This window comes from Rhinolophus sinicus, chromosome 18 (genome assembly GCF_057876585.1).
Source record: "Rhinolophus sinicus isolate RSI-liver-muscle chromosome 18, RSI-T2T, whole genome shotgun sequence".
In the NCBI taxonomy this organism is placed as follows: domain Eukaryota; kingdom Metazoa; phylum Chordata; class Mammalia; order Chiroptera; family Rhinolophidae; genus Rhinolophus; species Rhinolophus sinicus.
Window position 1 is genome coordinate 76791601 of NC_142518.1, and position 25647 is coordinate 76817247.

The 25647-nt window shown below is 39.3% G+C and overlaps 1 protein-coding gene across 4 annotated transcripts in view; it reads right to left on the bottom strand.

Annotated features, from left to right (window-relative positions):
- The window catches only part of DCX (doublecortin), a 197548-nt gene that overhangs the window by 64876 nt on the left and 107025 nt on the right, over nt 1-25647 (bottom strand). For 3 of the 4 annotated variants that reach the window (XM_019719327.3, XM_074323612.2, XM_074323615.2), the window contains exon 5: nt 12783-12920. In XM_019719327.3, the coding sequence (XP_019574886.2) occupies nt 12783-12920 (138 nt within the window). The remainder of the gene's footprint in view (nt 1-12782; nt 12921-25647) is intronic. The other variant, XM_074323613.2, reaches the window with a different exon arrangement.

A 25647-nucleotide genomic window follows, 5' to 3' on the forward strand; every position in this document is an offset into this window, starting at 1 on the left:
TGTCCTTCGATAGATGAATGGATAAAGAAGTTGTGGTATATATACACAATGAAATACTATTCGGCGGTAAGAAAAGATGATATAGGAACATTTGTGACAACATGGGTGGATCTTGAGAGTGTAATGCTGAGTGAAATAAGTCAGACAGAAAATGCAGAGAACCATGTGATTTCACTGATATGTGGTATATAAACCAAAACAACAAAAGAACAAGACAAACAAATGAGAAACAGAAACTCATAGACACAGATAATAGTTTAGTGGTTACCAGAGGGTAAGGGGGTTGGGGGTTGGGAGATGAGGGTAAGGGGGTTCAAATATATGGTGATGGAAGGAGAACTGACTCTGGGTGGTGAACACACAATGGGATTTATAGATGATGTAATATAGAATTGTACACCTGAAATCTATGTAATTTTACTAACAATTGTCACCTCAATAAATTTAAAAAATACATTTAAAAAATTAAACTCAACTCAAAGTCAAGCATATTGGTTTTGGTTTCATATAATAATGAAATATTCCCACCCGGAAAAAAAAAAAAGAAAACAACCCAGACTACCAAAAATGCCATGATAATAACTTAAGAGTTGCCTTAACAATTGCCATCGTATGCATCAAAATATAATAAAATACCTAGGGTTAAATTTAACCAAGGGATTAAAAGACGTGTACTCCAAAAACTATAGGACACTGAAGAGAAAAACTGAAGAAGATACAAATAAATGTAAGCAAATATTGTACTCATGGATAGGAAGCATTAACGTCATTAAGCTGTCCATAATACCCAAAGGAATCTATAGCTTCAATGCAATCCCTATCAAAATACCAATGGCATTTCTCAGAGAAGTAGGACAAACAATCTTAAAATTTATATGGAACCACAAAAGATCCTGAATAGCCACAGAAATCTTGAGAGAAAAGAAAAAAATATGGAGGTACCACCCTACCTGATATCAAATTATGGTACAAGGCTATATAATCAAAACAGCATGGGGCTGGCATAAAAATAGATACATAGATCAAAGGAACAGAATAGGGAGCCCAGAAATAAACCCATGCCAATACAGTCATTTAATCTATGACAAAAGAGGCTGTGGTATATATACACAATGGAATACTATTCGGCGGTAAGAAAAGATGATATAGGAACATTTGTGACAACATAGATGGATCTTGAGAGTGTAATGCTGAGCGAAATAAGTCAGACAGAAAAAGCAGAGAACCATGTGATTTCACTGATATGTGGTATATAAACCAAAACAACAAAAGAACAAGACAAACAAATGAGAAACAGAAACTCATAGACACAGACAATGGTTTGGTGGTTGCCAGAGGGTAAGGGGGGTGGGGGGTGGGGGGTGGGAGATGAGGGTAAGGGGGATCGAATATATGGTGATGGAAGGAGAACTGACTCTGGGTGATGAACACACAATGGGATTTATAGATGATGTAATACAGAATTGTACACCTGAAATCTATGTAATTTTACTAACAATTGTCACCTCAATAAATTTAATAAAAAAAAAAAGAGGCAAGAACATACACTAGGGTAAAGACAATATATTCGATAAATGGTGCTGGTAGAACTGGACAGATACATGCAAAAATGAAACTGGACCACCTTCTTACACCATATACAAGAATAAACTCAAAATGGATTAAAGACTTACATATAAGACCCCAAACCATAAAACTCCTAGAAGGAAACAAAGGCAGTAAACTCCCTGACATTGCTCTTACTGGTATTTTTTTTCTGATCTATCTCCTCAGGCAAGGGAAACAAAATACAAATAAGACTAAATCAAGCTAAAATGTTTTTGCACAGTAATGGAAACCATAAACAAAATGAAAAGACAACCTACTAAATGGCAGAAGATATTCACCATTGATACATCTAATAAGGGGTTAATGTGAAAAATTTATAAAGAGTTTATACAACTCACCACCAAAAAAATCTAACAATCCAACTAACAAAGGGGCAGAGGACCTTAATAAACATTTCTCTAACGAGGACATACAGATGGCCAATAGACATATGAAAAGATGCTCAAAGTCACTATTCATCAAAAAATGGAAAATAAAACCACAATGAGATATGACCTCATACCTGTCGGAATGACTATCATCAATAAATCAAGAAACAATTGTTGGTGAGGGTGCGGAAAAGAGGGAACCCTCATGTACTACCGGTTGGATTGCAAATTGGTGCAGCCACTATGAGAAATGGTTAGGAGGTTCCTCAAAAAATTAAAAATAGAACTACCTTATGACCCAACAATTCCATTTCTGGGTATTTACCTGAAGAAATCTAAAACACTAACTCAAAAAGATACATACACCTGTATGTTCATCGCAGCACTATTTACAATATATGTAAGCAACTGAAGTGCCCATCAATAGACAATTGGATAAAGAAGAGATGGTAAATATATTATTCAACCATAAAAAAGAATGAAATCTTACCATTTGCAACAACATGAATGGACCTAGAGGGTATTATGTGAAGTGAAATAAGTCACACTGAGAAAAACAAATACCGTGTGATTTCACTTATATGTAGAATCTAAAGAACAAGATAAAGGAACAAACAAAACAGTAACAGACTCATAGATACAAAGAACAAGCTCATGATTGCCAAAGGGAAGGGGGGTGAAATGGGTGAAGAAATTAAGAAATACAAATTGTCAGTTACAAAACAATCATGTGGATGTAAAGTACAGCATAGAGAATAGTGTCAATAATGTTGCCACAACTATGTATAGTGTCAGGTAGGTACTAGACTAACTGGGGTGGAGGACCACTGCATAAATTATAACTACTATGTCTAACCACTATGCTGTACACCTGAAACTAATATAAAACAATATTGAATGTCAACTGTAACTGGAAAGAAAAATAAATAAATAAATATATATATATATATATATATATATATATATATATATATATATATATATATATATATATATATATATTAAATTGTCATTGTATTTTGACAAATATTTTCAAGTAATTTTACCATATATAAATTCACAAGACTCTCCTGATAACCTCAAGAAATGGTGGCCAGGAATCACTGGTCTCCTTTTAATCACAAGGATATAGAAGTTCAGAAAGAGTAGGACTTACTTAATGTTATAAACTGCTTCTCCTCAATGGATAGTGGTTTGGGGGACTTGCATTAAGGTTAGCACATCACATACCTCCCACCATGATCTTTCAGTGATTGGTTCTCTGTCTTGTTTTCCCTAATTCCATAATGTCTTGCAGAGGAGACCTTAATACACAATTCTGTCACTGCCTCACTTTTTCTCATATTGAGATGCTCTAAGTGTTCCTTTACTCCAGTCCAAAGGCATCCTGTTTTCTCCTTACATATACAGGGAGTTTTTCTGGAAGACCATCCAAGTAGAACCAAGGTGGTTTCAACCTACTTCAGAACAAGACCAGGAGGCAGAGTGTGTGGTTTTCACACATTTATTCCAAAGTGCTGTTGGATGGAATATCTGGATTGGTTTGGCTAATTGTTTCTGCTCACCAAGACAACTTGCACCTCTCCACAAACTCATCCATTACGGAAGTAAGAATTGAGGACTCAGGAACAGTTTTTCACTGATTTGATAATAGGGTTGGTTCTTAGGTCAAATTCAATCACAGGTTGTGAGTTACTATAAATTTACAAGTAGGAATTTAAATTTTAAATATATTCCCTAAAGTGTCTCGGACAGTATGCAGTTGTGAATACTTTAATTAAGGGACAAAATTAAGAGTGCTTTCTGTTGTAAAACAAATATGTGTACCCATTCCTACAATATTCTGACACAGATCAGTTTCCCTCAACAAAAGAGCATCTATAAAAAGATTGATGGAAGTTCCAAGATTGTTTTTCCAGGCTTGATAATGCTGATAACATTTATTTCCTATAAAAGGTGGTTCTTCTGAGAATATGTTTCTGATGAAGCAAGCCTGTTAACAATGCTCACTATAGGTTTTATAGGGCAGGAAGGAGAACAAACTGCAGTGCTCTTAATTTATGGAAAGAACACGCAACTTGGAATCAGTCAAGATTTTAAATCCTGGCTTAGCCATTTCCTAGATGTGTGACCTTGAATGTAAACTAACCTCTGAAAGTCTCAGTTCCTCCATTTGAATAAAAATAATGTACATCTCAACTATTGTTGTTTTGAGGATTACATGACAGACTATACATAAAATTCTTAGCCAAGTGCTTTAGAACCTAGGAAGGGCTCAATAATGACATCTTTTATTAATATTACTATGGCCACTACTAGAAATGGAATGAATTAACTATGCAATATATGGACACTGAATTAGGAAATCTCCTCCCCCAAGGGATGATTTATCAATCTATACAGGCTGAAGGCTAATTCTTTGGCTAGTAGGTGAAGCATTAGAGGACTAAAGTTTTCCTGAGTGAAAATGATTACTTCCAGTTTTTTATTTTATTGCTGTGCTCTCTCAAACAAGGCTCTTGGCCCTCTGCTCTTCTCTCTTTTTACTTTACCAGCATTACCATGGTGGGAAGGGATGTCGATGAATGCAATGTGGAGACATTGAAGGTTTTGCAGCAGAGGAGAAATACAATAGAAATGGTGTTTTAGGAAAAGAAATATGGTGGCACCACACAAGATGCATAAAGGGACAGAGATTTGAAGCAGCGATACTACTTAAGAGTCTATGGAGTAATCCAGGCATCAGATGATGAGGGAAGGGAGGGGACTTCTGTGTGAGTAATGTGGAGATGTTTTAAAGATTCAACAACAATAACAACAACAACAGCAACAATAACAACAACAGGATATGGTGGGCATGAAGGATTAAAGAGTGGGTAGAGTCAATGATAACACCAAGGTTTTAGAATTGATTCTATTGTCAGACAGGCAGTTGAGGGTGGGAAATGTTTTTAATTTTTAGACACATTATATGAATCAAAACTTCAAAAATATGAATATAAAATGGCAATAACTATGTATCTATCAACAATTACTTTACATGTAAATGGATTAAATGTTCCAATCAAAAGATAGTGTGGCTGAGTGGATAAAAATAGAAGACGCTTACACATGCTGCCTACAAGAGACTCACTTCAGATTGAAAGACACACACGGACTGAAAGTAAAGGGATGGGAAAAAGTTATTTCATAAAAATGGAAACAAACAAACAAAAGACCCCCAAAAAGTTGGAGTAACAATACTTATACCAGACAAGATGACTTTAAAATAAAGGCTATAATGAGAGACATCAAAGGATCCAGTAATCCCACTTCAGGGTATTTATCTGGAGAAACCCAAGGGACATGGGCATCCGTATATTCATTGTAGCATTGTTTACAATTGCCAAGATGTGAAGGCAGCCTGGGTGTCTGTCAAAAGATGAGTGGCTAAAGAGGAGGTGGTACATGTATACTATGGAATATTACTCAGCCATGGAAGTGAATGAATTCTTGTCATCTGCAGCAGCATGAATGGACTTGGAGAGTATGGTGCTGAGTGGAGCATGTGAGCCAGAGAAAGACAAATGCAATGTGATTTTGCTTATATGTGGAATCTGAAGAACAAACAGACAAAATAGAAACAAACTCATAGATACAGAGAACATTTTGATGATTGCCAGATGGGAAGGGGTGTTGGGGTGGATGAAAAAGGGGAAGGGATTAAGAAGTACAAATTGTTTGTTACAAATCGTGGGGATATAGTATATAGCATAAGGAATATAGACAACAGTATTGTAATAACTATGTATGGTGTCAGATGGGTACTAGATTAATCAGAGTGACAGATGGGAGGGGGTTGGTGTTGTCACACAGCAGCCTAGCCGCTTGTCCCTACCATCCTTTCCTTAGGGAAAGAGGGTTGCGGGTTGTCCCTCTTAGGGGTTGAGTTTTATAGGTCTCCTCTCTTGGTCCCAGTATGCTGGGTCTGCGGTCAAAGACGAGTAAGTTTCCTCAAGGGAGGGACGACTTAAGCCAGACGGGACCCCAGGGACCCCCATGAGTTAGCCTTTGAAACTAGGAGGGATGCCCCTCCTCCAATGTTTCCTGGGAGCTGCTGACTCCTGCTTCAAGTGACCAGCACCCTATTGTGCTAAGGAATGATTAATTGAGTGAAACCATCTCACTCCCCGCTTGGCTCATGGGATGATTGCCATGAGAGACCTGCTCCCCCAGGGATTGTATACACCGCACCTTGTTCACACGGGGACAGCATGCACAGGTTGCTTTGGGACAATATGATTGGATATTGGGAACATGCTAATTGTATTATTGGTGTAAGAGTTTTACAGACCCTGCCCAGAATCATGTGATGCCTATTGTAAAAAAGCAATAAATACCCACGACGACCCGATTCGGGGCTCCAGTCTCTTGAGGCTGTGAGTCCCTTGGTCCTCTGTGGTTTCTCTGCATTCAGTGTCTCTGGTCTCTTTATTTCTATAATAGAATTTAGCCCTTGCCGCCTCCCTCGCTTTCCCCACTGCTTGTGTTGTGCAGGTCGCAACAGGTTGGGGCAGGGTGAAAAAGGTGAAGGCATTAAGAAGTACAAATTGGAAGTTACAAAACAGTCATGGAGATGTAAAGTAAAGCATAGGGAATATAATCAATAATATGGTAATAACTATGTATAGTGTCAGGTAAGTACTACACTACTCAGGGGTATTCTTAAAGTATATAAATGTTTAACCACCATGCTATACACCTGAAGTTAACATAAAATAATATTGAATGTCAACTGTAATTGAAAATTTTAAAAAGGGGAGGAAAAGGTTAAGGTTAATAAGAGGTTCCAGTTTTCAGGTATGAAACAAATAAGTCATGGGGATGTAATATACAGCATAGAAAATATAGTCAGTAATATTGTGAAAGCATGGCACAGTGTCAGATGGTTGCTGACTTATCATGGTGATCACTTCTTTAGGTATATACATGTTGAATAACTATGGTGCACACCTGAAACTAAGATAATATTGTATGTTAGCTATATTTTAAGAAAAATCTTTAGAAAAATGAATTTCCCCTTTTGCTTTGAAATTTTTTACTGTGGCTACCAGAAAATGGAAATTTACATACAAGGCTCATATTTGTGGCTCACATTGTATCTGTTAATCAGAACTCATTGAGACAGTCACATTCAGAAAGTTCAGAATACATTTTAAGTAACCCAAAGCAGCCTGTTTGGTGCAGAAGAGAAAGACTCACATATTCAATTCTCCCATGGACCCTCCCACTACTCCAACCCACCTAACCCCCACTGTTTTATGTCCCTTGACTTCCCCCTTTCAAAGGCTATATACTTCGGTAGAGAAGCCATTCTTTCTTGGGAATTTGGGAACAGGGAAGATTTCACTTCCAAATATAAGTGTGTATAGGTTGGGGGAAGAGGGGTGAGGACCATCAGGTAGCTACAATAATGAGGTAGTTGAAGTAGAGCAAACTAATTATCATATTACTATACTCTCAGCCTACTAGGCTGGGTAATTAGCTTCCTTGGAGGCTCGTTGAAAGAAGGAGAAAGAAAGAAAGAAAGAAAGAAAGAAAGAAAGAAAGAAAGAAAGAAAGAAAGAAAGAAAGAAAGAAAGAAAGAAAGAAAGAAAGAAAGAGGGAGGGAGGGAGGGAGGGAGGGAGGGAGGGAGGGAGGGAGGGAGGGAGGGAGGGAGGGAGGGAGGGGAGGGAGGAAGAAAGAAAGAGGAAGGACGGAAGGAAGGAGAGAAAGAGAGAGAGAGAGATTCCTTCCTTTTAATTCAATTCAACTTAATTGGGGTAGTTGCATAAAGGGAAAAATTAACACATTAATGGCAGAAATGGAAATAGAGATGTCTTCCTTTAGTTTTAAAGCCAGACTTACCTTTGCCCATTAAAATGGTAAGTCCAATGTTTATTGCAGCATTATTCACAGTGGCCAAGACATGGGAGTAATCAGTGTCCTTTGATAGATGATTGGATAAAGAAGATGTGGTACATACACACAATGGAATACTACTCTGCCATAAGAAAAGATGAAATACTGCCATTTGTGACAACATGAATGGATCTTAAGATTATCATGATAAGCAAAATAAGTCAGACAGAAAAAGTAAAAAACCATATGACTTCACTCATATGTGGGGTATAAAACTAAAAGCAACAAAGGAACAAGATAAAATCTCAGACACAGATAACAGTGTAGTGGTTACCAGAGGGTATGGGCAGGGGTTGGTAGAAGAGGAAAAATGGAGTCAAATATATGGTGCTGGAAAGATAACTGACTCTGGGTGGTGAACACACAATGCAATATATAGATAATGTATTATAAAATTGTACACTTGAAATCTATATAATTTTACTAAACAATGTCACCCCAATAAATTTAATAAATATTTTTCTTAAATGGCAAGTCTGGGGTTAATCAAAATGTGGCACTACACAACAAGCTTTCTTCAAACATCCCATAAGAGCCTCCTGGGCTCAGATTTTATCTGCTGACCACAGTCCCTTGGCCTACTTTAAAGACAGACATGGCTATCAGGACTTGGACTCAGAGTCCATCAGCTCTGCCCGATGAGAATGAGCTATTTATAGCAATAAAATATTAAAGCCTACCTAAACTAGAGTTTTTGACTTAGCAACAGACATTCAATTTAGGGCAAACTCAATATTGGCAGGCATAGGCATTGAACTTGAAGGGAATAAAACAGAAGGATTTTGATTTATTCATGTGCTGAATAGGAAAAAGACAACTTAAGTACTAAGGAATAAAAAATCAAATAGTGATGCAAATTACAGACCAAAATAGCATGAATTTACTAAACCTCAAGTCAAACTGAACCCAAATATTAACAAAGAATTGGGCCAAATATATATATATATATATATATATATATATATATATATATATATATATATATATATATATGTATATGTATATGTATATGTATATGTATATGTATATGTATATGTATATGTATATGTATATGTATATGTATATATATACACATACATATATGTGTGTGCATATATATATATATATATGTATATGTATGTATATATCAAGCAAACTTGTTCAAACCAGATTCAAATCTATATAATGAATTAGAACATCAAAACATTCTTTTAACAACCTGAACTGAGCAATTGTTTCATTTGGTTTGATTCCCTGCTAAACAGGAACGTTTTCAGCTTCATTTGCCTTCAAAGGAAGGTAGTTAAAAATTCTCTGCAAGTGGCCTATCTTCCACAACCTTTAGTTATTCAGGTTGAATGAAGGAATGTGAATGCATCCATAAAGCCCACATCCAAGACAAACTAACACAGGATGGAAACAAGGTGGTACTACCTTGTTCTAGAACAGAACAAAGAATTTCAGCCATACTGCATGCCAGTATTCTTTGGTTAAATGTATGTTAACCTGCATATGACCCTTACTAACAGCTTAGAGAAAACTTGGATCTTTATGAAATAATTCTTTCTTCTTAATGTCTGAAAGGGGAAATTTATGCTAATGCAAAACTATGTGTTGTCTATAGCTCATCCTTTTGGTTCCCTGATTCTGATTAGGTGGAAGCTCTTGTAAACCCTGTAAATTGGAAATAACTGATAACAATGGAAAATGATTTTTTTTACAGACATGCAAATTCCGTGTCATCCAGGATGGAAACTATGTCTTAGAGAAGGTGAAAAACTTGTTCCAAATCACAAAGCTGGGAAGTAGCCAAGACTTCCTAGAGAGATGTCTCCCTCTCGTTCTCCTCCATATGCTATCCCCCTCCACCTCCTAGCTTCAAATGACCCTGAATGAGGTAGGGGTGAAAAGGGGAAAATGGGTATGTCAAATCCAAACTGAACCTAAATTCTGTTTTGCCTGCGATCACTTTGCCCATGTGGAATATTCATTAAGTGGATTCACTGAACTTGGCCCTAAACAAACTGTCTTGAAATGGACAAGGTTATGTTACATGGACCCTTTTACCCTTTGGGGCTGAAATCATGTGGAGGCTCCAGATACATCATTTAAGATGAGCCCAAAATGTTCTGGAAATTGCCAAGGAGGCTGATTAGACTGGAGTTAGGCTTCACTTATGTTCATAAACTATGTGAACTGAAGATTTAAATATTCACTACTGAGAACACCACTTCAAATTTTGTACTGGTGGGAATAGGGGCTGCTTGTAATTCTGAATATGCCAAGTAAAGTCCCATTTTCCCCCTCAAATTGATTAGTCAGTTTATTTTTTGCGTGTGAATACATCCTCATTCCTTTCCATCAGCAAGGAAATTCTGAAGGAACAAGAGCATATCTTGTCTGCCTAAGCTTGGGTTGGGTTATATTACAACACTTTCACTTTGACAAATATTTGTTGAGTCCTTATGCATTCCTGCTGTCTCTAATATCTTCTAATCAGTGAGGTGCATATTTCGTAGAAGGGAAATTCTGTAGATACCATGCTAAAGATCAATAATTTGACATGTTTAAATTGTGTTTAATGACTGGTGGTTGTGTTCTTGTGTGCTGAGTAACCCAATTGGATACAGTCAGCAAAGAAAATTCATTTACTTCAAGCTGCTGCCACCTGAGCATTTCTAATACATGGGTCATGTGGCAGTTTAAGAATAGATTCATAAATTATTTGATATTCCTTCCTGCAAGAAGTGAAGCCTGATTCCCCTCCCCTTGAATATGGGCTAGACTTAGCGACTGCTTCTAATGAATAGACTACAATAGAAGTGACAGTATGTGGCTTTGGACACTACATTTTCCTTGTTCACTTTTTTGAATTACTCAGTCTGGGCAAAGATCCTCCTAACAGCCATCTTGGAAGTGGATCCTACATTCCCAATTGAACCATCAGATGACTGCAACCCCTATCAATATCTTGACCAAAGCTACATGAGAGATCCTGGGCCAGAAAGAACCACTTAACTAAGCCACACTAGAATTCCTAACCCACAGAAACTGTGAGATAATAACAAATATCTGTTGTTTTAAGTCACTCAGATTAGGTAGCAATTTGTTTCATAGTAAGAGAAAAGTGATAAAGGTTAGAAATACCAAAAATAGCCAGTGATATATCTGGAAAAAATCATTAGCTAAGCAATTATTACCAGACATTAGGATCTTGACCAAGTGTTTAAAGTCAACTTTTTTTTTCAGGAGCCTGCTTAAAATCTGTACAAACAATTTCATTTTTAATCCAAGTGTTAAAACCTTGGTCTTTGTAGTTTGAGCAATATAGATTTGTTTAGATTCATGTGCTATTCTGTACACTTAACCAAAATATCACTAAACACATGCATTTTTATTCCTTCAGCAAGCATTACACAAATGCTTACTGGATCTCTAGCACTATGCTGTGTGAAATAGGAGCATTTATACATCTATTCATTCACAGGCATTATTTGAGCATCTACTAGGACCCAGGCACTGTGTTCGGCACTGAGGATGCAAAAATGAACATGACACCTTGTTCTTGCAAGGGCCCAATATTTAGTTGGGATAGTAGACAGGTAAATACATACTTTATACATGCTATGATATTGCAGAGATCAGAACAACTATCTATTTGAGGTATTGAAGAATGCATAGGAATTTTCAAACAAAGAAGGGTGGTTGACTGGAGGGATGGAATTCCAGGTGCAGAGCAACAGTGTGTGCAAACACATGAAAGTATGAAAAGCCTGAGCTGCCTCTTCTTTCTGCCTCAGAATAAAGAGATGGCTGGTGACATGCACGCACTTGCCAGCGTGAGGCTGGCAGGACAGGCTGTTTTTCTAGACTACAGGCATTTCAAAGGTAAGAGACTGCTCCAGCTGTCCCAAATTGAAGGAGAAAGAAAGAATGCTTGTGCTCTCTGCCCCAAGGTTCTCAATCTTGAATTCTCATGGTGAACCCTGAGCCTTGGGAAGATAAATGTGTAAGGTCTTCTGGACCATGTATTTTCCTTGCCATGAAGAACTCAAATTGTCTGTGCATGAATCTACTAATCTTCTAAACTTGGACTTCTATGTCCTTTTGCCTTTTAAATCAGTATCACTCAAACTGTGGGTACAAGACCTTACACCAGAACATACAACATATTTCAGCCTTCATCAATAATATCATGCTATGAAAAAAAGAGTCAGCTGAAGTAAATGGTTTGTTCATGGCAGGGTTTACTTTTGGCATAAGCTACCAATCTCATCCTAGATTGATAAATTGTTCATGGGTTGGCAGTGAGCCATAGACAACATTTTTTAGATTACTTACTATCCACTAGATAAAATACTATATGACAAATCTCTTTGTTTCTTTTCAGAATTTGGCCTATACAGTACTTTCTTTTCTAACTGTAAGAGTGATGCAGTTTATCTTGTTTATCATTTTTGTTTTGAATTCTATAAAGTTCAAAGTGAAATATGAAGCTCAAGTGCATCAACTATGTTGACAATTTTAGGTGGAATTTTTTAACTTCTTGTTTTTGGTTTTGATTTTCTATCTCAAATTTATAATTGAAATTATTATTTCATTACTATGATGGTGGAAATGATGACAATGAAGACAACCACAGCAATAGGCATCACAGCAATCATGGAAAAATAGGTCAGATTTCTGGTTTGCATCCACTCAAGTAGAATAAGGGTTGTGGGTGTATCTCATTACTCCAAACAAGTTTGACGGTTTAGTCTCTGAATTCATAGAATTGATATCATGGAGACACAATGGTGTTTATGAGGAACTCATTTCTCTGCATGCTGAGGGTACTGGCCTCCATAAATGAAGCCAGCATGCACAATTAGGAGAAGAACACTCACCGTCTTGGTCGTTACCTGAGTCAGCTGGGGACTTGCTCCGGCGCATGGGGCCAGGGCTCTTGGCTGAACTCTTCTGAGGCGTTGGAGATGCCTTGGGGCCAGCAGTGGTTGAAGGGTTTCCTTTCATGACTCGACATTCTGGTGGAAAAATACACAGACAGCTTAGTAGAGCCAGGATGAAATTGAGGCTCAACATGTTACCAACCTCTGGAAAGTGGAAAACACCCCAGAGGACAAAGCAACTAAAGGCTGAGGACAAGATGGTACTAAATTTTTGCAAGAATGATGAATCTCAAGAGGGAGGCTTGGGTGACTTTCAAAAGTCACCTGGGTTAAACCAAGTATTTGACTCACTGCATTATAGAAATAAGGGAAGAGGACGTCATCAAAATGGCGGAGTGAGGTGAGCCTTTGTAAATCTCCCCTGGAATATACAACTAATCGAACAATTATAACTCCACAAAGGAATCCCTGCAAAGTAGACAGGCAGGACGAAGAGGCCCACTACTGAATTCACCTAAAGGTGGGCAAATTGCGCAAGCAGGGGAGGAGGGAAAAGAGAAGCACAGAGATGGAGCAGTGTGGACTCAGGACAAGGCCTAACTCAGTGCTCCGAGCTTGCTGCATCCTGGAACAATCCCGGCTGCGGGAGAGGGAAGAACTAAGACTGCCAGGGCTCCGTTTATGGCCCACGGGGCTGAGGGGACAGCATATAACATGGCAGAACCCAACGCTCATGGCAGAGACCTCAGAGAAAAGGCTGAGGGAAGAAGGCTAAAAATGGTGATTTAAGCCCTGACTGCCGAGCAGAGAACAGAAGCGTTAGCCATTGAGACTAGCCGCCCCCTTTCTACCATCCCAGAGCTCACCCCAACCCCACCTGCCCAGTGCTAGAAGCAGAACAGTAGCAGTGTCAGATCAAAAGAACAGAATATTTGCTGTTCTGAGAACTGTGGACCGCAGACACAGATTCCCAGCACAACAAGTTCCAGCAAAGGGCAGGAAGCTGTGGAAGCAAGAATAAACGTGGTAGTGGTCGCCGCCATTGCTATCGGCCACCTGTCACAACTCACCGCCCCCCTTACCAACCTATCTGGGTGGATCCCTGCAGGAGTAAACAAAACGGCTGAAACATACGGGCTCTGAATTTGGTGCAGGAAGAGCATTGAAACTTCAAAAGCTCTTCGCATACCCACACGGACACTGCACCCTCTGACCCAGGTAATCCCCTCATTGTATGAGAAGCTCGAACAGTACAGAGAAAACATACCACTACCGTGTGAGAGAGAAAAAAAGGCTGCAGTCAGAGAGAAATTAAATATTCTACCAAGAAGTACTGGCAAACAAAAGAAAGACATCTTCCTATCGACCTGTTGCAGAAGCCACTCCTGTAGATGTCTAGGAAGAGAAATAATAAATCAGTAATTGCCATGAATAACCAAGGCAACAAGACAGCTGAGAAAGAAAGTTAAAAGTCCCCAGAAAAGGAACTTAAAGATATGGAAATATGTGATTCAAATGACAGAGAACTCAAGATTGCAGTTCTGAAAAAACTCAACGAGATGCAAGAAAACACAGAAAGGCAGTTTCATGAATTCAGAAACACAGCCAAAGAAAAACATGAGCATTTTACGAAAGACACTGAAATTTTAAAAAAGAACCAAATAGAATTTCTGGTGATTAAGAATTCCATATAAGACATGAAGAATGAAACAGCCAGCTTAGGTAGTAGAGTTGACCAGATGGAGGAAAGAATCAATGACATCAAACATAGAAACATGGAAATGACACGGATGGAAGAAAAAACAGACTTGAGACTTCAAAGAAATGAAAGAACTCTTCAAGAACTTTCTAACTCCATCAAAAAGAGCAATATAAGAATAATGGGCATACAAGAAGGAGAAGAAAGAGACTAGGGAACAGAGAATATATTCAAACAAATTGTCAATGAGAACTTCCCAAACTTGTGGACACTACTGGATCCTCAAATCGAAGAAGCAAATAGAACACCTAATTACCTCAATCCAAACAGACCTTCTCCAAGGCACATTGTATTGAAGCTGTCTAAAATCAACGAAAAAGAAACAATCCTCAAAGCAGCCAGGGAAAAGAAGATGGTAACCTACAAAGGAAAGCCCATTAGAATATCATCAGACTTTTCAGCAGAAACTGGACAAGCCAGGAGGCAGTGCCACAAAGTATTCAAATTATTGAAAGAGAGAAATAATGAGCCAAGAATAATATATCCAGCAAAGATAGCCTTTAGATATGAAGGAGGAATAAAGACCTTTCCAGACATACACAATCTGAGGGAATTTTCTAATACATGACCTGCACTACAAGAAACAATATTTGTTTGTCTTGTTCTTTTGTTGCTTTTGGTTTATATACCATGAAAAAACAAATGAGAAACAGAAACTCATAGACACAGACAATGGTTTGGTGGTTGCCAGAGGGTAAGGGGGGTGGGGGGTGGGGGGTGGGAGATGAGGGTAAGGGGGATCGAATATATGGTGATGGAAGGAGAACTGACTCTGGGTGATGAACACACAATGGGATTTATAGATGATGTAATACAGAATTGTACACCTGAAATCTATGCAATTTTACTAACAATTGTCACCCCAATAAATTTAATAAAGAAAAAAGAAAAGAAACAATAAAGGAGGCTATTCGAACACCATCAACAGGAACAATTTGTGGCAACCAAAACATAAAAAGGAAGAGAGTAAACACCTGCACCGGAATATGGGGATGGAGAAAGTAAGCGTGCTGAAGAAAATGGAATACTCTAAATATCAAACTTTCTTTTACATAAACTTAAGGGTAACCACTCAAAATAAATCCAGAACTGAAATACATACTGAAATAAAAGAAGAAACAGCGGGAAACATCATAGAATCCCACCACACAGAAATAATATACAACAACAAAAAGGCAAAAAACAATGGAGATACAGACTTATCAGAGAACTAAAGATAGAATGACAGGAAATACTCACATATTAATAACCACCCTAAATGTAAATGGACTGAACTCACCAATAAAAAGGCACAGAATAGCAGATTGGATCAAAAAACTAAACCCAACCATATGCTGTCTCCAAGAGACACATCTCAGTTGCAAGGAAAAGCATAGACTCAAAGTGAAAGGGTGGAAATTGACACTTCAAGCAAATGGTATCAAGATGAAATCAGGTGTAGCCATAATGATATCAGATGAAACAGACTTCAAGGTGAAAAAGTTAAAAAGAGACAAAGATGGACATTTCATAATGGTAAAGGGGACTATACAACAAAAAGACATAACAGTCATCAATATTTATACCCCAATCAGGGAGCACCGGAATATACCAAGCAACTACTAACAGAACTAAAGGGAGAGATTCACCAAAACACAATCATTCTAGGGGATTTACATTCATTGACAGCTATGGATAGATCATCCACACAGAAAACAAATAACGAAATAGCAGCCCTAAATGACACGTTAGATGAAATGGACATAATTGACATTTATAGAGCACTTCACCCTAAAACATCAGACTATACATTTTCTTCTAGTGTACATGTAACATTCTCAAGGATAGACCACGAATTGGGACATAAAATCAGTCTCAGCAAATTTAAGAAAATTGAAATCATACCAAGCATATTCTCTGATCACAAGGCTTTGAAACTGGATATCAACTGCAAAAAGAAAGAAGGTGAAAACAAAACTACATAAAGATAAAAAAACATGCATGTAAAGAACGACCAGGTCAAAGAAGAAATTAGAGGACAGATTAAAAGATACATAGAAACAAATAACAATGAAAATAGATACTACCAAAATTTTTGGGAAGCAGCGAAAGCAGTTTTAAGAGGGAAATTTATCTCATTACAGGCCTATCTCAAGAAACAAGAAAGATCCCAAATAAATAACCTCATGTTACACCTTAAAGAACTTGAAAAAGAAGAACAAGTGAAACCCAAGGTCAGCAGAAGAAAGGAAATAACAAAAATTGGGCAAAACTAAATGAATTAGAGAACAAAAAGACAATAGAAAAAATCAATGTAACAAAGAGCTGGTTCTTTGAAAAGATTAACAAAATTGACAAACCCTTGGCTACACTCACTAATATAAAAAGAGAGACAACACTAATTAACAAAATTAGAAATGAAAAAGGGGAAGTTATCACGGACACCACAGAAATACAAAGGATCATCCAAGAATACTATGAAGGACTACATGCCACCAAATTAAATCACCTAGAAGAAATGGACAATTTCTTAGACACATATAGACTTAAAAGGCTGAAACATGAAGAACTGGAAAATAGAAACAGACTGATCACCAGTAACGAAATTGAATAAGTCATCGAAAACCTAACCAAAAGCAAAAGTCCAGGACCAGATGGCTTCACTAGTGAATTCTACCAAACCTTCAAAGAGAATCTAATACTAATCCTGCTCAAACTCACCCAAAAAATTGATGAAGAGACAGTACACCCTAAGTAATTTTATGAGGCCACCATTACCTTGATACCAAAACCTGGCAGGGACAACAACAACAAAAAAGAGAATTGTAGACCAGTAACTCTGATGAATACAGATGCAAAAAATCCTAAACAAAATTCTAGCAAATCGAATACAATAATGCATTGAAAAGATTATTCATCACGACCAAGTGGGGTTCATCCCTGGGGCACAAGGATGGTTCAACATCCGCAAATCCATCAATGTGATACATCTCATAAACAAAACGAAGGACAAAAATCATATGATTATATCAATTGATGCAGAAAAAGCATTTGACAAAGTACAACATCCATTTATGATTAAAACACTTAATAAAATAGGTATAGAAGGAAAATACCTTAACATAATGGAGGCCATATATGACAAGCCCTCAGCTAATCTCATAATTAATGGTGAAAAACTGAAGCCCTTTGTTCTACATTCAGGAAAACGACAGGGTTGTCCCCTGTCACTTCTGCTTTTCAACTTAGTGTTGGAAGTCCTTGCCAGAGCAATCAGGCAAGAGAAAGAAATAAAAGGCATCAAATTGGGAATGAAGAAGTTAAATTATCACTCTTTGCAGATGACATGATGCTATATATAGAAAACTCTGAAGACTCCACCAAAAAGGTATTAGAAACAATCAATGAATACAGTAAAGTTGCTGGCTACAAAATCAACGTACAAAAGTCCAGTGCATTCCTATATACTAACAATGAAATCTCAGGAAAAGAAATACAGAAAACAATTCCTTTTACAATTGCAGCAAAAAGAATAAACTACCTAGGAATAAACTTAACCAAGGATGTGAAGTACCTATATGCTGAAAAGTATAAGACATTTTTGAAAGAAATTGAAGAAGACACCAAGAAATGGAAAGATATTCCGTGCTCATGGATTGGAAGAATCAACATAGTTAAAATAGCCATATTATCTAAAGCAATATACAGATTTAATGCCATCCCCATCGAAATCCCAATGTTTTTATTTTAAAGAAATAGAACAAAAAATCATCAGATTTGTTTGGAACCACAAAAGACCCCAAATAGCCAAAGCAATCTTAAGAAAACAGAACAATACTGGAAGTATCACACTCCCTGACTTTAGCTTGTACTACAGGGCTACAATAATGAAAACAGCATGGTATTGGCAGAAAACCAGACACATAGACCAATGGAATAGAATTGAGAACCCACAAATAAAACCATATAAATATGGACAGATAATTTTATACAAAGAATCTAAAAACACACAATGGAGGAAAGGCAGCCTCTTCAATAAATGGTGCTGGGAGAATTGGATAGCCACGTGCAAAAAATGAAAATGAACTTCTATCTTTCACCATGTACCAAAATTAATTCATAATGGATCAAAGACTTAAGCATAAGACCTGACACAATAAACTGCATAGAAGAAAACATACGTACTAAAGTTATGGACCTTGGGTTCAAAGAGCATTTTATGAATTTGACTCTAAAGGCAATGGAAGTAAAAGCTAAAATAAACGAATGGGACTATGTGAAACTTAAAAGCTTCTGCACAGCAAAAGAAACCATCGACAAACTAAAGAGGCCACCAACTGAATGGGAGAAGATTTTTGCAAATAGTGCCTCCGATAAAGGGCTAATATCCAAAATATACAAAGAACTCATGTAACTCATCAACAAAAAAACTAACGACCCAATTGAAAAATGGGCAGAGGACCTGAAGGGACAGTTCTCCAAAGAGGACATACAAATGGCAAATAGACATATGAAAAAATGCTCAACATCACTAATCGTCAGAGAAATGCAAAGAAAAACCACAATGATATAGCACCTCACCCCAGTCAGAATGGCTATCATCAACAAGACAAATAGTAACAAGTGTTGGAGAGGCTGTGGACAAAAAGGAACCCTCATACACTGTTGGTGGGAATGCAGACTGTTGCAGCCGTTATGGAAGGCAGTGTGGAGGTTCCTCAAAAAATTACGAATAGAATTGCCATATGACTCAGCAATCCTTCTCATTTGTTTCTATGTATCTTTTGATCTCTACTGTTATTTCTTCTTTGACCCAGTTGTTCTTTAAAAGTATGTTGTTTAATCTGCACATATTTATGGTTTTTCCTACTTTCTTTTTGAAGTTAATATCCAGTTTCAAATCTTTGTGATTGTAGAATATGCTTGGTTTGATTTCAATCTTCTTAAATTTGCTGAGGTTAGTTTTATGTCCCAATATATGGTCTATCCTTGAGAATGTTCCATGTATACTAGAAAAGAATGCATAGTTTGATCTTCTAGGATGAAGTGTTCTATAAATGTCAATAATGTTTATTTCATCTAATGTGTCATTTAGGGCTGCTATTTCTTTATTTATTTTCTGTTTGGATGATCTATCTATAACTGTCAATAATGCATTTATGTCCCCTACTGTAATTGAGTTTTGGTCAAGTTCTCCCTTTAGTTCTGTTAGTAGTTGCTTGGTATATTTTGATGCTCCCTGATTGGGGGCATAAATGTTGATGACTGTTATCTCTTTTTGTTGTATAGTCCCCTTTACCATTATGAAATGTACATCTTTGTGTCTTGTTACCTTTTCACCCTGAAGTCTGTTTCATCTGATATCAGTATGGCTTCACCTGCTTTTCTGGATACCATTTGCTTGGAGTATGAATTTCAACCAACTCACTTTTTGTCTGTATTTTTCCTTGTAGCTGAGGTATGTCCCTTAGAGGCAGCATAAGGTCGGTGTAGTGTTTTGACCCAATCTGCTACTCTTTGCCTTTTTATTGGTGAGTTCCGTCCATTTACATTTAGGGTGATTATTGATATATGTGGATTTCCTATCATTCTATCTTTGATATTCTGGTAGGACTGTGTCTCCATTGTTTCTTTGCCTTTTTGTTGCTGTCTATTATTTCAGTATGGTGGTATTCTCTGATTTTCCCTCTGCTTCTTTTTTTATTATCTTATATATTTCAGTTTAGGATTTTTTTCTTAGTACTTACCATTAAGTTTATGTAAAAGAAAGTTTTATATTTAGAGTATTCCAATTTCTTCAGCATGCTTACTTTCTCCATTCACTTATGCCAGTTCAGAACTTTATTCTCCCCCCTTTTACCTTTTTGTTGTTACCAATTATCCATATTTATGCTGGCTGAATAGCTTCCTTCAGTATTTCTTGTAGTGCAGATCAAGTGTTAGAAAATTCCCTCAGCTTTTGTATGTTGGAGAGGTCTTTATTCCTCTTTCACATATAAAGAATACCTTTGCTGGATATTTTATTCTTGGCTTATAATTTGTCTCTTTCAATAGTTTGAATATTTGAGTCCAGTCGCTCCTGGCTTGTAGCGTTTCTGCTGAAAAATGTGATAATAATCTAATGGGCTTTCCTTTGTAGGTTATCGTCTTCATTTCCCTGGCTGCCTTTCGGATTATTTCTTTGTCATTAATTTTTGACAGCTTCAATACAATGTGCCCCAGAGAAAACTTGTTGGGGTTGAGGTATTTAGGTGTTCTATTTGCTTCTTGGATTGGAGGATCCAGTTCTTTTCCCAAGTTTGAGTAGTTCTCATCAACTATTTGTTTGAATATGCTGTCTGTTCCCTTCTACCTTTCTTCTCCTTCTGGTATGCCCATTATTCTTATATTGCTCTTTCTGATGTAGTCAGAAAGTTCTTGTAGAGTTCTTTCATTTCTTTTAACTCTCAAGTCTCTACTTTCTTCCATCTGTGTCATTTCCAGATTTCTATCTTTGATGTCACTGATTCTTTCCTCCATCTGGTCAGCATTATTACCTTAGCTGGCTATTTCATTCTTCATTTCTTTTAGTGAGTTCTTAATCACCAGAAATTCTATTTGGTTCTTTTTTTTTTTTAATTTCAGTTTCTTTGGTGAAGTGTTCATTTTGTTCTTTGATTGTGTTTTGAGTTCAATAAACTGCCTGTCTGTATTTTCTTGCATCTCATTCAGTTTTTTCAGAACTGCAATCTTGAATTCTCTGTCATTTAAATTGCATATTTCCATGTCTTTAAGTTCATTTTCTGGAGACTTTTCATTTTGTTTCTGAGCTGTGTTGTTACCTTGGTTATTCATGGCAATTCACAAATTATTATTTGTCTTCCTAGTCATCTACTGGAGTGAGTTCTGCAATAGATTGGTAGAAAAGGTCTCTCATTTTTTGGTAATATGTTTTGTTGTTTTCTCTGACTGCAGCCTTTTATCCTCTCTCATGCTGTAGTGTTATATTTTCTCTGCACTATTCAGGCTTCTCACACAATGGGGGGATTCCGTGGAAGGGAGGCTTTTCTTCTGTAAACAGGTCACCTGGGTCACAAGGCACTGCCTCTGTGGGGCAATGTGGAGATCTTCTGAAGTTGCAAAGCTCTTCCTGTACCAGATTCAGGGCCTGTGTGTTTCACTGGTTTGTTTACCCCTGCAGGGATCTGCACAGTTAGGTGGGTGTGGGGCTGGGATAGACTATGAGAGGTGGCTCTGAGTAATGTTGGTGACCACCAGCAGAGCCCCCAGAGCTCCCTCCCCTCCACAGGAACTAGTTGGGCTGCAATTCCATGGCTGTGGACCGCAGTTCTCAGAACTGCAAATATTCTGTTCTTTTGAGCTGACACTGCTACCATTCCACTTCTAGCACTGGGCAGGGAGGGGGTGGGGCGAGCTCTGGGAGGGTGGGAGAGGTTGGCTAGGCTCTGTGCCTAAGACTTCCGTCCTTTGCTTGACAGTGAGGACTTAAACTATCGTTTTCACCCTTTTCCCCTTAGTCTTCCCTCCGAGGTCTCTGCCGTCAGCATTGGGTTCAGCTATATTATATGCTGATCACTCAGGCGGGACTGTTGTCCATAATTGGAGAGCTAAAAGTCTGAATTCTCCCCTCACCTTCAACTGTGGTAGGTCTGGAATGCAGGGAGCTCGGATCTCCCAGCTAGGTCTGATTCTTACGCTTGCTCGGCCCGCGTCTCTACACTTCCCGCTTCCCCTCTTCCCGCTTGCCCAATTTATTCATCTTTAGATGATTTCAGTTGCACGTCTCTTAGTCTTGTCTGTCTGCTGTGCAGGGAGTCTTTTGTGGAATTACAGTCCAATTTGTTGTAAATTTCAGGGCAGATTTCAAGAGGCTCTCCTCATGCCACATTTCTATGATGTCCTTGTTTAGTTCTTTTTCTGGAGCTTTGTTCTTTTCTTTAATTTGGGACATATTTCTTTGTCTCCCTATTTTGGCTTACTCCATGTGTTTGTTTCTATGTAATAGGCAGAGCTGCTATTCTCATGGTCTTAGTAGAGTAGCCTTATGTGGTAGGTGTTCTGTGGGGCCCAGAGGTAAAGTCTCCTTGGTCACCTGAGGCAGGTGCCACACTTGTGTCCCATGTGTGGCTTGTGTGTGCCCGCCTATCGTAGTTGAACCTTGGTTGCTGTTTTCACATCAGTGGGAGGAATTGACCATTGGGCTGATTTGTTCTGAGTACTGGCCTTGACTACAGCAGAAGAGTTGTTGTGCAAGTGTTGATCCTATGGTACAGGATTTACTTTAGCAGGGCTCTGGTTCCTATGCAGAGTGCCCCTTTGGCTTGTCATTTGTGAAGGTGTTTGAGTGGTGCTCTGGCGTGGTCTGGCGTGGTCCCAGCAGGTATCTTGATTCTGGGACCTCTTGGGAGGGACTCTGGTGTGGGCCAAAGTCTGCTGCTGCCTGTGCCATGTGCATGGCCACTTGGTATGAGCTACAAAGTGATCTGCAGATAGGTTCCACTTTTGGGGGGTTTACAGGTGCGTGGGAGAAGCTAACCTGCAAACTGAGGCCAGGTGCCACTAGTGCCAGGGTTGAGGCTGCTTAGCAAGAGGAATGGGGCAAGCCAAGGCCAGATGCTGCTTGTTTAGGGGTTGTGAACTTTTGAGAGGCTTTAGGAAAGTCCACAGAATAATCCAAGACAGGCCATTGGTATGGAAAAGCTTCTGAACATGTCTTGTGTTGGTCCACAAATTGGGTGTGATGGGGTCTCAGGGAAACACCATGGAGGGGAAAGTGTTAACCAGGTTGATGGAGATTCAGATATGGCACGTGCCTGCATCTGTATGAGAGGTTCAGGGAGGGCTAAAGAAAGAAACAGTGGCTTCTGCCAGCACTGCTTACTGGGAGAAAGCTGTCCCTGCAGGCCTCATCCTGAAGCCAGACAACTCAGTTCCTCCCTGTATGTTCCTGGCACCTTTTGAACTGTGGTCCCAAGGCTGGAGCTCAGAGTGAGTGAGTCCATCAGTGAGTAAGTCCATGTGTGGACTTCAATTGCAATGCCTATGACTCCAGCAGCCTTTCGTCTCACTTAGCCACAATCTCCACTGGTTTTCAGAGGCAGAAGCTGTGGGGACTTCTCCAGGCCCTGGATCCCCAGACTGGAGAGCCTGGTGTTGGGATAGGACACCTCTCTCCTGAGGGGGACCTCTGGCACTAAGATATCCCTCCTGATTTTCAACTGCCACATATAGGTGGGGGAATCATCCCATCCTTCCAGTCTCAACGTGGCTTCTTCTGTATATCCTTAGTTATAGGACTTCTGTTCAGCTAGACTTCAGGCAATTTTCAACAATGATTGTTGTGGTGACAGAGCCAGGAGAGCAATTTCCAGGCTCTTGGCCTCACGTGGAAAGTTACTGGCTCGGTAATAGAGGGCCATCAGCTGTGACTAGCTGGCCATCAGTTGTAACTGGTTAGCCATTAGCCACTGATATAATTGCTGTGGCTACACTGGGGGGTTGGTTGTTTGGCGGAGAAGCAGACAGCAAATTACAGATCGTGGGGATCCTGCTTCCTGTGTCTCCAACCCAGCTGCCAGCGACAATATAGTGGTATGAACCCCCCATCCATTGCTCTGTTGGTGTTCCTTTATGGCCTAACCATATCCTGTGTTCTTATGCAGGTAGTGGGAGCAGAGTCCCCGCATGACATATGGTGCAGTGAGCAGGGTATGGTGCCGGCCAGAATTTTCAAAGGGGTAATAAAGCAGTTTATATGTATGAAAGCTCAGTTTCACGAGCAGGGTATGGTGTCGGCCAAAGCTCTCCAAAGGGTGGTGGAGCAGTTTGTGCATATGAACACTCAGTCTCAGGAAGCCCATGAGAAGCAGAGCCGGGAATAGGAAATGTGGTCTGCTTCGAAGAAACGTGACCCCCTCGGTGAATTGGAGGTCCTCTCAAGCATCTGGACGGCACACCGCCCTATTGACCAAAGCAAGTGTCATTTTCCTTTTGGTGGTATGTTGCTGCCATGGGCTCCTAGAGTTGTGAACATTTTACACTGAGTCCTCTACCCAATCAGACACCTGGCACAGTGAGCTGGATTCCAGACAGGTAGGAATGGTGTATGACAATGGGCAGGAGGACATGTGGCCCCCACAGTGTGTGGTACACAGTAGTCACTCTTCTCAGGGGTTGGACCCCCAAGTAGGGGTGGAAGGACATGGATGGCTCTCCGGCCAGTGTGGAGAGGGCCCTGCAGGTTCTAGCTGAGCGGTTCTTGGAGGAGGTGAAGGGTACAGCCAGCCCTGTGGGCTGGATATTCCTCCCAGCATTGCTGCTGGCAACCCAGCAGTGACTGAACTCACAACCTACACTCCCACTGAGTTGCAGGAACTGACGAAGTGGTACCAACAATGCCCTGGAGAGCTGATCTCGGCTTGGTTGCTACATTTATGGGATGAGGGGGCAGACAGTACTCTCTGCTCCCCAGGTGAAATGGAAAAGCTAGCCTCCATGGCAGTGCATCCGTACCTGTAACAAAAGTTACAGAATTGCCATAGGTTGGTCCAAGACCAGGGTAACCACACTAATGGAATGGCTCACTGCTGTGGTACACACAGTATGGGGAGAGGCTGGCGAGCTGCCAGACACTGTGAGTAAATGGCAATCGTATACTGAACTTACTCAAATCATCTGTGAAATGGGTATGAGACATGCTATGTTCAACCCTAATATGTAGGGGCCCGATGATGAGCATTTTACAACTAGCATGAGGGATCTGATTTTGGATACTGCCCCCGCAAGTGCTTTTGGATCCTTCGTTGCCATTCTTACGCCTTACGTGGGGCAGCAGATCCATGAAGTTACCACCACCATGGCCACCCTGGGGGATGTTGAAAGCAGGCAGCGAGGGAAGTTAAGACACAAGGTCTGAGAAGCTAAGACCTGGAAGCCCAAATCAAAAGTAAGGGGGCGAGGCTGTGGGCCTCAGAGAGTAACACACACGCAGATGTGGTGTGATCTCGTGGCAGCAGGGGTTGATCAATAGACCAACAATCCAATGCACTCTTGTTGGAACTTTGGAAACAGCTGCATCCGGAAGAGCAATTCCTGCGAAGCCTAAAGTAGAAGTCCGGGAAAGTG